This window comes from Branchiostoma belcheri, unplaced genomic scaffold (genome assembly GCF_001625305.1).
Source record: "Branchiostoma belcheri isolate BF01 breed outbred unplaced genomic scaffold, Haploidv18h27 scaffold299, whole genome shotgun sequence".
Classification (NCBI taxonomy): Eukaryota; Metazoa; Chordata; class Leptocardii; order Amphioxiformes; family Branchiostomatidae; genus Branchiostoma; species Branchiostoma belcheri.
Genome location: NW_017803908.1, coordinates 79,379 through 92,519, shown reverse-complemented (window position 1 = coordinate 92,519; position 13,141 = coordinate 79,379). Strand labels below are relative to the sequence as shown.

The window sequence follows — 13,141 nt, the reverse complement described above, 5'->3', positions numbered from 1 at the left end:
ATACTAGTAATAAGGATCTACCTACGTTTAAATCGCGAAAGTATCTAGAAAGTATCTAAAAGTAACACAAACATGGTACGAGATTAAAGTTGTACACATGATGTTTACCTGCGTCCCATATGAAGGAGTTACTACTAGATAGTAATTTCAAGTCGGTTATGGAAACTCAATGTTCACTCAAACTGAGTCTCGGGGATTACAGTTCTTAAGTCGAGGGGCATGTCGTCTTCAGGTATAGGTGTAGGTGTTGGTCTTGTTGGGCCAGCGGGGATGTCGCGTCTGTCTTGTCCGCTGGCGTTCTCGCTTTCTCCACCGGCGACGTCGGGTGTGGAGCACGGAAACAGGACGCCGCTAAGGTCTTGTTCGCTGGCGCTGACGTCCTGGCTTTCTCCACCGGCGACGTCGGGTGTGGAGCACGGAAACAGGACGCCGCTGAGGTCTTGTTCGCTGGCGTCCTCGCTTTCTGAACTGACGTCGAATGGGCACGTCTCAGCATCGAACAGTTCGCTGAACTCGGCGTAGTATGTAGGGGTCGACGAGAAGAGAGGTGGCCCCAAATCTTGACTACAACTTCCTCTGTCTGGCGACTCAACCCCGGAGCAGATTGCCTCATTGTCGTCCATGTCTGAAAGTGAAACAGATACACAAAATTATAAAGAATTGCCCATCTAGTCCATAATCCTGCGCTCAAAAGAAGTTCAAACCAGAAAGGATGGTAAACAATAAAGTACTGTTGTAATACTTACTAGTAGGTCTAGTGTGTGTTTTGGTATAAGACTTTAGCCTGTGCACACAAAAGTTCTTTCTGATTTCATGGAATAGACATTTGACTTCTAAAAACGAATATTGATTTGATAAAACGCTATACAACATACCTTCTGTTCAGGCTGATCCAGTGCTTACTTTGCAACTCGGCGTGTAGCGTGCCTTGGTCGTACATAAACAGATGGGGGAATGACATGAAAGTGGCGAGAGTGGAAAATTGTGAATAGACTGAGGGATATCTCTGCCAATCGGACAAACAAACGTGTTTTATGACCTGCAAATCAGTATCCGGGTGAGAAAATCTGTTTCATACGGAAGTGACATCGTGTTATCGTACACCAGCGACAATTTCAAAGAGTTGCCGGTTATTTGTGTTCCTCGCACCGCTATGAGAAGTTATGAAAACATGTGTGTTTCTTTACAAAATCTTGTAGTGATTTATATTATTAAGTTCTTTTTGTGCATACTAGCAAGGTACTATCAAGGCCCTACATTACAATCTGATTGGCAGGTTACGTTGTTGTGAACTCTGTGCCTTGTCTTGAGTGTTCTAACTACAGATGCAAGTTTTAGGAGGAATTCACAGACAACGTTGCCGAATTGGCAACATGTAAATAATCTCTGTAAAAATTAAATGAAAATTAATGCTGCAAGTAGGCAAGGAGATGCACCTAGACAAAAGACATGCTTTCGACATGTTTTCATAAAATCGCCACCGCTTCCTTGCTAGTAGTTCTTTGTGCTTGCCGCGCCGGTATTGTCTGAGCCATACGTCATTTATGCAAATCAGCGGGAAACCCTGGTAGGGAAACCCTGGCAAGGTGGCGACATAAAACCCCGGTAAACAAATAAAAATCAAATGAAGAGAAACTCTGTCAGTCGGGAGCAATATTGACCACGTTGCGGTACGTTGCGGTGTTCAGAAAACGCACATGATGGTGCGAGGAAGTTCATCCAGACGAAAATGTAACGTTTTCAACGTGCTAAAAGCGTCACCGGCTCTTTGTGCTTGCCGCCACTGTTTGAGCCTTATACGTCATTTATGCAAATCAGCTGGGAAACCCTAGCAAGGTGGCTCGTGTATTTCGCGGGAAGTTACTAGTGCGAAATTCGTAACTCACTGTTTCCATATATCTGTTTTATTTGACACGACCATGATAGAAGGTGGTCATCAAAGAGAAATTGAGTTCAGCTGTGGCTGGCGAGATAACCGTGGCTATCAGTTTGGAAGAAGTAAGAGCCTGAAATTATGGTTGGATGAGCTTCATTGGGATAAAAATGTAGCCAAAATTCACCCTTTCGATTTAATTTCACCAACAACACGATCCCGTCGGGCCTTTATGCTGCCGACACTATTTTGGGCCTTATACGTCATTTATGCAAATGAGCGGGGAAACCCTTGCAAGGTGGCTCGTGTATTTCGCGGGAAGTTCGTGACTGTTTTCAGGATTATCTGTTTTATGGTGGGCATTTGACATGTCCATGAGAGAAGGTGCACATCAAAGGGAAATTCCTGTTAAATTCGGCTGGTCGGCACACCATGGCTATCAGTTTGGAAGGACTAGGGGACAGGCACGATGCTGTCCTCTCGTCCGCCAAACCCAGGCGGCGCCGCTGTTTGTAAGAGCCAGAAAGACGACCCAAAGTGTAGGCTTTGTCAAAAGTCCCTGATGATCAATGGAATCATTCATCACGCTAACAACCTCTTCAAGTTGAAGCGCAGCAGCCAGGATACTGAAACTCCAGCAGCGAGACTACAAAGACTGGGGGTTCCCATCGAGAGAGACCCGACTCTCTCGGATGTAATATGCCAGGCATGTTACCGGCAGATCCCAAGGATGGAGAAAGTCCAGGCAACATTGACAGCGTGGAAGGACAAAACTCCAGTGACTACAGAACCGAGCAGCCCAAGAAATGCCAGAGGACTGACGTACACCACACCAAGCAAGTCACCGGCACACAGACAGCCACCACCAAGCCCGAGTGTCCGCGGTACGTCTACGAAGAGGCGGGGACTTACCTACACCCCAGGCAAGTCACCTGCAAGAAAGCGATCAACTACGTCAACAAGAACGACGTCGAGCAGCGAGAACATCCCTCCCCCACCGCAGAACAGCCACAGGGACAGTTTTCCAAGCGGTGGCGATGCTACGAAAGTTGAGGTATGTAACTTTAGTTGTAGTTTTTTTTATGCTCTGGTGAATTTTAACGCGTTACATCGTTCCCGATTACGTTCCCGATAAAAGTGCGTAGCAGTTTAAAGGCGAAGCTTTTCTCGAGCTCGTCATACTGTTCTCATATAATGATTTAGATATACCAGGAGTGCAGAGTAAGTTACTAGGAGTAAGTGCGGAGGAGATCTGGCTTTTCTGGTTGGCGGAATTACCTAGCCTCTACCAGGCTTGAGGAGGCGGCTGGAAAAAGTAGAAATCGGCCAAAATAGAGAGATAAGCATGCCAGGGGAATTTGGCCGTTGAGAGAACAGTTCGCCGCCCCAGTTGTGGGGCCGAACTCCCCTGGCATGCTTATCTCTCTATTTTGGCCGATTTCTACTTTTTCCAGCCGCCTCCTCAAGCCTGGTAGAGGCTAGGAATTACCCACTAGGACTTACCATGTGAGGCCTAGCGGTTGGGAAACCAAAACACAACATTTTTTACAAGGCATGAGTAGACATAATGGCCACCATAGATTTTTTTGGCGTTTGTCTGAACTAAACATGGAATTGTTGATAAATAATTCCCCAGATTCGACAAAGGCAAGTATTCATAGCGAGCAATAATAGAAAAACTGTCATTAATCTGTCTGTAAAATACTGTTAATTAGTCCGGGTATTGACCATGATACTGTTTGGCTAAGAAGTTTGTCACTTTCTATTCTCCATATTTCTTCTGAGATAGAAATACAATGTATTCAGAAGTTTTTCACTGTGTGTTCAATACGTTACAATGAACTTCAGGCCACTCAAAATTATTGCTGTGTTTCTGTTCTGATAGCCTACTTGTTTTCTTTTGTTTTGTTAGTCTACTAGTGTTGTTTTGTTAGCCTACTAGTGTTGTTTTGCTAGCCTACTGGTGTTGTTTTGCTAGCCTACTGGTGTTGTTTCACTAGCCTAGGGGTTTTGCTAGCCTACTGGTGTTGTTTTGCTATCCTACTGGTGTTGTTTCGCTAGCCTAGTTAGTTTTGTCAAATTCTAAAAATGTCTATGTGTTTGCACTTTTGAGAAAGTAAACAGAGCAGCAGTTTGTAAGGCATTGGGAAACTTGAATGACAATACTTTTAGTTCCAGTGTAAATCAAGGACTGTGTATAATGTCATTGGTGTAAATTTTTCATCAGATGCTCAGCTAGAAAAGGTTGATCAGGGGTTGGGGGGGGGGTGTCCACACAAGAAAATCTATGGTCAGTAAATTTTCTAAGGTCGGTCAGGAAACAGGAAACAACATTTTTCCTGGGCCACACAATGTGAAGGTAAACATGATCAATAGTTCCTTGCAAATATCATCTCTCAAACTTACAGATGTGTTGTATGTTTAACAGTCGAAAACCTTATGTTTATTTTGCTCCATTTCTGTTAGGTGCATGTGCAGTTTCCTTCGGACAAGGTCCCAAGGGTAAAGAAGATGGAGGGAGGAGTCAAGTCCATTGTACAGCAACTAACAAATGGAAAGTGGGGTGCCGCCGCAAGCAGCATCCTGAAACACGAAGAGATGACTGTAGCTTTGAGGGGTAAAGTTGCAGAGGCAATTACACAGGAAGGGAAAATGCTGGGAGCTGTCTCAGTACTTGGTCGGACGGCGCCCAAAGACCTCCTGAGCTTCAAGCTGGAGAACTTTGACAAAGAACTGAAGAGCCATGCGCCATGGCTAAACAGCTGTCTGCAGGGTGCATGTGGGGACGACAGTCGCACAGCCAGGTGCACAGCTGCATCTGTATTACTTCGTGTGCGACACCCAAAGCTGTCTGCCATTCAGTATCGTAACAGCTTTGTAGCTTTGCATGGCGGGGCTAAAAAAGTTGTCTACGAACGGCTGAACAAGCAGCAGCTTTGTATGTCACACACGATGACATTGCAGAAGCAGACAGAGTTCGGCCAGGGAAGAGATGACACAGTCCTCGCCTGGAAATCTCACGTTGAAGCACAAAAGGAGACCGTTTCCCTCTTGAATGCCCTCCGTGAAGAGTTACAGGAGCAGGAGCGGGTGGACAGGAAAGCCAGCCTGGACACATCGGGAAAGAGCACAATCAGTTCATCAGACCTCCAGGACTTAGACTTCAGCTTCCAGACCTACGAGCCTCCACAACCATCTATGGACCTGGACTTGGGAGTGATGCCGCTGTCTGAAGAGAAACCAACAGCTCCTGCAGTCACACTCACAGAGATCCTAAACAGCATCGCCGGGTATAAGGAAGAAACCTACAAACTTGCCGAACAAGCCATCAACAGCATAACAGCACAAGACCAAGGACATTCCCCCCTAGACATAGTCATCAAAGCAACCAAGACAGCAACAGAAACCCCTCTCAAAACCTACCAGATCATCATTGACAATGTTGACTTTACAATATCAGCAAAGCACCAATCATCCAGCAGCCTGAACCAGCTAATTCATTGGATACAGCAGTACGGGGCACTTGACCGGTCACAGACCAGGGCTGGAGATGACAGGCCACAGAAATCACTGGACGACTTCCGGTTGGAGGAAGCCATGCCCACTGAACAAGTCCAGCTGGACTTAAAGAGGGACTACACCATCCTTGTTGTCAGAGATCTAGTGAAGTACCTGGCCGCCTTCAAGGTGTTCAAGGATGTCGTGGTGCGGCACATCCCACACGAGTACTCTGCTGAGATGGAGCAGCCTTCAGAGCAGGTGAGGTTTCTTCAAGTGTTCATTAAGGGGACTCAGGGGAGGGGGGTTGGCTTAAATATGCATGATATGATTGTTTCAATACTAAAAACCAACAGCTTTGTTTCCCTCAATTCTACGTACTCAATTCTAGACAACATCTAGACAAGTAATGCAAATCGCATGCACACTGTACATGTTAACATTGTTTTCTTCATCCTTAAATCTTGGTTACACTAGTACTGTTTCTTCTGCCTTCAGTCTTGGTTACATTGTTTCTTCTTCCTCCAGACTTGGTTAGGGCTGCAGTTCAAAAATGAGAACTTGAGCAAGGACATGACGGACATCCTGAGGACCATTCAGACGAACTACGTCCCCTGTGAAGTCGACGAAGACGGCAACATAACAGCCATCGTGCAGCGAATTCTGCTTGGTGGGGACTGGCTGACTGAAGAAAGGGCAGAGGGGGTCCAGGCCGCCTTCAAAGATGGTGACACACCAGCAGAGCGACTGGATGGAGTGCAGCCTAAGCATGAGCTATGGCACCAGACGAGGACCCTTTGCGTGGTCAGTTTGATAAATGTTTGACATGTGCATGACATTTATGTATGTATCCTACCTCCTGTGTACAATTGACATAAATAACTGGAAACTGTTCTTTCTACACCTTATGATGTAACACAGACAGGTGCATTTACCACTACGGCGAGGGGCTAATCTGTACTCTTTCACATGCAGGTGCTGAATGCTAAGCAGACAGGAGTTAGACAAGAGTAGGTACCATGCTCTGACCATACTTTTCTTTTACATCCACAGACCTACAACGACATCTTCGACAAAAATTCAGCTGGAGACCGCGCTTCACTACGTGCCAACATGAACGTCATCGGTGCATCCAATGCCAGGAAGGGTCCTCATGCAGCCTACGACGCATGGAGTGAGCTCTTTGAGAAAGACCGGATTGCGTTCATCATCTGTGCAGCGAAGAAGATATTCCGCCTACAGAGCGAACACGGTATGCCCTAAGTAAAAGTGTCTTTAGAGTAATAATATAATAATCATGCTACATCACTCTCTACCCTATTAGTTGCAATGGCTAAATTCTGGCATATGTGTCGACAAGAGGCTGGAGACAGTACGAAAGACATTTGTGGTGTATTGGGTGACAGCTAGTCTTCCAGGGAAGGGAAGGGTAGAGTACATAAGAACAGTGAACAACAGAACTTTCCCTCTTGTTCTTGAGTAGCCAAGAAGTCTTCAATAATCCACTGTTGTTTTTTTTTGGTGGGGGGGTAGCCTTGTTATCCTAGTTATTATTACCATCCATACTCAGTATGGTATTGTAAATCTGTTTAAGGTAAAGCAACTGACTAGTCTCTATTGTTATTGTTTACTCCTCAGATCCACCTGAATCCATCGTCCCGGACCAGATCATGGATGGAGACCGGCACACGAGAAGTGACTGGCTTCACAGTAGGGCAGCCGAGATTGTCGACCTCGCATTCCAGGACGAAGCTGCTGCCACCAACAGGATAGTTGAAGGTATTGAGAGCTCTAGGTTCAAGTGTAGGCAAGAAGGCTGCAATAAGTCGTACGTAAGACCAAGAGCTAGGGAACTCCACGAGCAGAGTAAGCATAACCTTTATGTACCCCGCAGTCAGAGTTCCGAGAAATCTAAAGAGGATGGCGTCAAAAACTACCAAGCTGCAAAGCTGAGCATGGCACTTTTGATTAAGAACCTCAAGGACGCAACGCGTGAAGGGGATGGGGAAAGGGTAGCAAGGTGTCTCAAGATGGCCCTCTTGTTCTTCCGAGCCTACGGTCACACTAAGTACGCTATGGGTACGTTCCTCTTCTTTGTCAGAGTGGAAGCTTTGTTGCCAGCAAACCTTGCCCACAGCCTCAAGTGGAACAGGTTCATCAACACTGCTGGTGGCAAGGGGAGGAACATACCCTTGGACCTTAGGCTCGAGCAGATGAACAATCTTTTGAAGGCCTTCTTGAAACACCTTGGCCCTAACCTCAACGAAACAACTGCTGCCAGAATTGCAGATTGTATTGGACAGTTGGAGGCCATCCTCAAACGTATTGATTCGGACCTAGGTGTAACTCGGGCAAGAGGCTACCATCACAAAGGTGATCCCACTGAGGACATCTTCAAGCTCGTGGAACAGTATGAGCAAGCAAACGTGCTTGAGTATCAGCCAGGCAGACAGTACAATGCTTTCCCAGGTTTTCAGCGAGACCTACTGGCAAAGTTAAATGTTAGCCAAATGGCATATTGGATGCAGTCTAAGTTGAAACACTGGAAGGCATTGTATGAGTAAAATACCAGTGTTCTCAGTCTTTCTCCCCAAGTATTGAGATGAGATAATTTTCATTTTATTTCATTTTTTCTATTTGAATGTTCAATGTGAATGAAGCACTAAGACACATTGTGAGCAGTACAGAATCTGTATTGTATATTGTAAAGTTTTCTGTCAACAAAGTCAAATCCCTTGTAATCTGGGACATGAAGTGATACAGTATATCACTGTTGTAGATACAGTTCAGCCAGTATATCCCAAAACCAAATAATCTATGTAATCAATCTTGACAATCAGACATATTTGGTTTGTCTATGTACATATAAAGAAAGAAAAGAACATTGTTGCAATATACAGATAAACCAGTCATATTCAAAATCCAATGCAATGTAACATTTAGATTGCCTATGTACATATACATGTGATAAAATATATGACTATGTTGTAGATACAGTTCAGTCAGTCATATCCCACAACTGAACAATCTATGTAATCTATCTTGACAGTCGGATATATTTGGTTTGCCTATGTACATATGAAGAAAGAAAAGAACATTGTTGCAAGATACAGGTAAACCAGTCATATTCCAAAACCAAACAATCCAATGCAATGTAACTTGTCACATTTAGATTGCCTATATACAAGATAGGAAAAGAATGTTGTTGCAAACAGCCACTAATGTACATACAGTGCCAGAGACTTGTACAAAATGAGTACATAAACAGGATGAAGACAGGAAGATTGTGTTTCTTACGTTGATTATGTGTCATCAGTCAGCAAACAAGTGTACATAATGCAAGATTTCCTGTTCACTATAGAAATAGTCATCTAGGTGAGACACATCATCATCACCGTCATCTCCAGGATCAGAGTTGGTCCAGCTATCTGGTATTGTAGGACATGGCACATCCTCAGATTCAATGTCTTCCTCAATTGCATCTAGTAGATCATCTAGATCTAGATTATCTTCAAACACCTTGTTAACTATGTACATGATTGAGTGAGCATGTTGTTCAGAGTAGACAGGGAGATTTTGCAGAATGTATGGAACAGAGAAAATAAAAGCACTGTTTTCTACAACAATATCTATCAATTCAGCTGTAAATCCTGTTGTTTGTTCGACTGACAGCAGAAGTCTCTTATTCTTGACCAGGGAATGTCTATACTGGTATAGCCCTTCTCTCAGCAACTCTTTCTGATCCTCACTGACACTTCTGACTTTTGATGGAGATTCAGTTACAATATTATGTGGGCTTTCAAACACTGGAGTGGGTACATCACACAAGTTGGTCAAGGGGTTGCACTTACATGATTTATGACACACTGAACAACACTCATGTCCAACTTCCAATGGTACAGTTGCTTTGTTACATTCAAAATGGTTATACAATGTGGTTCGAAGGCAAGAGGTACTCTTTGTATATTGTCTAACATTGTTATCACACCTCTGCTGGGCATAGCTGTACAAAATACCATGAGATGGGAGCTTATCCCGCCCAGCTCTCCCTATCTGCTGCATCATGTCCTCCATGGTCTCAGGAGGACCATACATAACAACGTACCTGACATTTGGGAAGTTCACTCCCATACTCAATGCTGTGGTCGCGACAACGACAGAAAGTTGAGACATAGACTTGAATGAAACTAGAACATGTTCTTTCTTCTCTGGCAATGTCTCACTGTGGTACATTCCTACTCTACAGTTTCGAGATAGCTTCTCTCCAACATAGGCTTGATCACCCAGGGATGCAACAAGGTGGCAGTACACTGCACCTACAGTTTTAAAGTCTTTACAATATACTATCGTCTTCCCAAAATTGTTCCCCTCCCTTTGTACACCTGACACAATCCAGTCCAGACATGAATAATCAGATGGCTTGATTCTCACCGCAGCAAGTCGGATGTTGGTTCTGTTGGGACTCCTTTCCACGAACACTGTGTCTCTGTTGAGGTTCAGGAGCCTCACAATGTCTTTCCGGGTCTCCATGTCGGCTGAAGCTGTGAGGGCCAGAACAGGAATCCCTGTGGACAGATAAAATATGTAAATAACGTTATATATAACTGTTGTATACATGGATTACTGTAGCTAACCACAGTACCACTATGCTGGCGGAAATCTTAAGTTAAATCTTGTAGTATAATGTCCTTGGTTAGATAAAGTCTACAACACATCAAAAATTTCCACTTGACAATAAAATTTGCACTCTTCACCAACATGAAAAAAGAACAAGCAGGGCCGACTGGAGATCTTATGAATATATACAAAACAGGTTTATAATGACAATGACGTAAATGAGGTCAACTTATGCGAAAGAAAACATCGGTCAACAACCAAAATGGTGACAATTTGTAGTCGAACAAATCACCCTATCAATGCCGGCAGAGGCGGATAACAATACAAGAAAACAGTAAATAGCAGTGGACGAATGTTGAATCTCAAAATAGGGATCACTTCTTACCTTGCTTGCATAAAGACCGGAGCTCTGCGATCCTGCCAAATGTCTCCCGGAAGGGCTTTCCACCTTTCTTTGCCTCTCCCCTGAAAGTTAAGAAGTATTCATGAATACTAGAAGGGTTCAACAAAAAAATACGACGTGCCACACGACTAAATTATTCACACAAATTTTGCAAGCACACACTTGTCAAACATGCACCGCGGTACGTTGTCACATGCAGGGGGGAGGGGGGCGCTCGCATTAGCTCGCATTTGTAACGCTACCAAGCTCTTATGTGCATTTATTACGCGTTCAAAGGCCACAAAATGTTAAAACGTGCCAAGAAAATGTCTGTGTGTGCCTACCAACTCGGTGTTTTGTGGACTTCATCGACCACGATCCCGATGACGTTTCTCTGGAACCGCTCGTTCTGCAGCACATCTTTCCATTTTGGCTCCAACACCGTCTCGGGGTTAGTGAATACTAACTGGACCTTCCCCGACTGAATCTGTGCTTCCTCGGCTGGGCTGGCGCTACACAACGACATTGCAGACACTCCACGTTGCCTGGCCTCCAACACCTGGTCGTTTATAAGCGCCAGAAGGGGTGATAAGACGACAAGAATAGGGTAGTCTGCCGTCTTTATGTGCTCGGGACAAAACGCACTCGACAGCAAATGTCCTGCTACAGCGGGCGCGAGCTGGTAAACCAGCGATTTACCAAATCCAGTAGGGAGAAGTCCTACAGCATCCCGGCCGCACAGGAAGTTCTCTAAAACCTGATGCTGCTCGGGTTTCAAGGAATCTACAGATTCCACGGTCAACAGGGCTTTCGAGATCGCATCTTCTACAGCTTTGCTGGCATCCATGTTGGCTGTAGAATGGTATGCAAATATCGCGCCGCGGCGACCTCCAGGCGGTCGGGCGGCCTGGCCAATCATGCTTGCGTTCGGCACTGCCGGGTGATCTGACCAATAGCCGTTCTTCGCACAGTTTCTGTGCCTACAGAATGGCATCTGTATCTCGCCCTACCAGAGTACTGCGGGGGCGCTAACCTACCCTGGCCGGCTGGATCGTGTTTCGGGGCATATGTGCTTAGCGGGCCGATAAGGAATCAGCCGCCACCCGCTTGTACTCTGGCTTTCCAGGGTATGGATCATAAAGCAAATTGGCAACAGCGAGAGGAAGCTGTCTGGACCGTAATTCATGCATACATTTCTGTCAGACTAAGTACTAGTACTACTAGTATTAAACTCGCAGATATGGATTAGGTATATGGCAAAGAGCTTCAACTCGACCTTGGGTGTATTAGAAGCTTCCGTATAGCCTCTACCAGGCTCCGCGGATCGCTGGAAAAATAGTAGAAATTGGCCGAAATAAAGGGATAGTACACCCGTGGGTCGCAAATTGGAGCTTCTATGGCCGGCTGGATCTTCTCTGGTGTACTATCCCTTTATTTCGGCCAATTTCTACTATTTTTCCAGCGATACGCGGAGCCTGGTAGAGGCTAGCTTCCGTACACTTTGGGGGAAAAGATACCTTATTTAAGTCTAGTAGATGCGGCGGGTGATAGCACAGCCAGTTGCAACAATTCATACAGCTTGCTACTTTTGCGTGCTTTTGGGCGTTTTTACTCAGGCTTTCTTTTTGTTCTGGTATCTTTTTTCGCCTGCTTAGGGTGGCAAATGGATGATACTGTCTTTGCATTCTACCTATTACAAATTTGCAGCCACCAGAAAAGGTCTGCTTGGAGATCATATATAACAGTTACATAGAATTTGCTATCACACTGCGTAACGGAACGTGTCTAATATTCAAGCAAGGCAACAGTTTCAGAGCAGTGTCGTGACTCGTGAGTGTGTGGGCTGTTGTTGTTTGTTTGGGATCTCCATTAGTAGTGTGTGGGAATCATATAACAAATGGTCATATGGGTATTTGTCAAATAGAATTGCAGTGAGGACAAAGAAGATTCGGTAAGCTAAAATAGGTTAGGTAAACAGGGTATGGTTCTCCAAGCAGAGGTTTGGGTTTTCTAGGTTGCCATAAAATATTCCAGTGCAAAAAAAGAACCCCCGATAAAAAAAGCATAAAAACGTCTCCTTGGAGAGTAGGTATGGTTATCCTTTATGTGACTCAGTTGTCACCAAGGAACAGTAACTATAGCCGGATGACATAACTGTAGTCCCCTGTAACAACGGACTTGTCGATACTGTAACACGATTTTGTAGTAAAATGTTGTCTGTACAATTGTGACAGAATTGTCACCTTTACAGACCGATAACATAGATGTTTCCCCACTTTATACACCTACATGTAACACAGACAAGTTTACTTTTCTAATGAACTGAGACAAACCTCTGATCCTTAAACATATAGGCTCATCTTTTCACCATCATCATAATAGTGCTAGCTTGATCATGTTTCAACATACTTCCCTGACAGCATATATGCAGTTTGTTTCTCAAAATAACATAATTTCATCAATTAAGGGCAAAATATCATTTTTCGCACAAAATTTGAATATCGCGAAACAACGACGAAATTCCTCCAAACCAACTTTTCTGCATTTGGCATACTTCCCTGACAGCATATATGCAGTTTGTTTCTCAAAATAACATAATTTCATCAATTAAGGGCAAAATATCATTTTTCGCACAAAATTTGAATATCGCCAAACAACGACGAAATTCCTCCAAATGAACTTTTCTACATTTGGCATACTTCCCTGACAGCATATATGCAGTTTGTTTCTCAAAATAACATAATTTCATCAATTAAGGGCAAAATATCATT

General features: G+C 44.4%; 2 protein-coding genes across 2 annotated transcripts; one reads left to right on the top strand and one right to left on the bottom strand.

The window, feature by feature from the left end:
- Positions 1-2,342: 2,342 nt before the first annotated feature.
- On the top strand, positions 2,343-7,935 carry LOC109473264. Its single transcript, XM_019773141.1, has 5 exons — positions 2,343-2,927; positions 4,340-5,632; positions 5,900-6,175; positions 6,425-6,623; positions 7,010-7,935. The coding sequence occupies exons 1-5, from the start codon at positions 2,343-2,345 to the stop codon at positions 7,933-7,935; spliced, it is 3,279 nt and encodes a 1,092-aa protein (XP_019628700.1).
- A 120-nt stretch (positions 7,936-8,055) lies between these two features.
- On the bottom strand, positions 8,056-11,217 carry LOC109473272 (probable ATP-dependent DNA helicase RecS). Its single transcript, XM_019773148.1, has 3 exons — positions 10,715-11,217; positions 10,374-10,453; positions 8,056-9,936 (listed from the first exon to the last, which is right to left on the bottom strand). The coding sequence occupies exons 1-3, from the start codon at positions 11,215-11,217 to the stop codon at positions 8,684-8,686; spliced, it is 1,836 nt and encodes a 611-aa protein (XP_019628707.1). The 3' UTR covers positions 8,056-8,683.
- Positions 11,218-13,141: the final 1,924 nt, after the last annotated feature.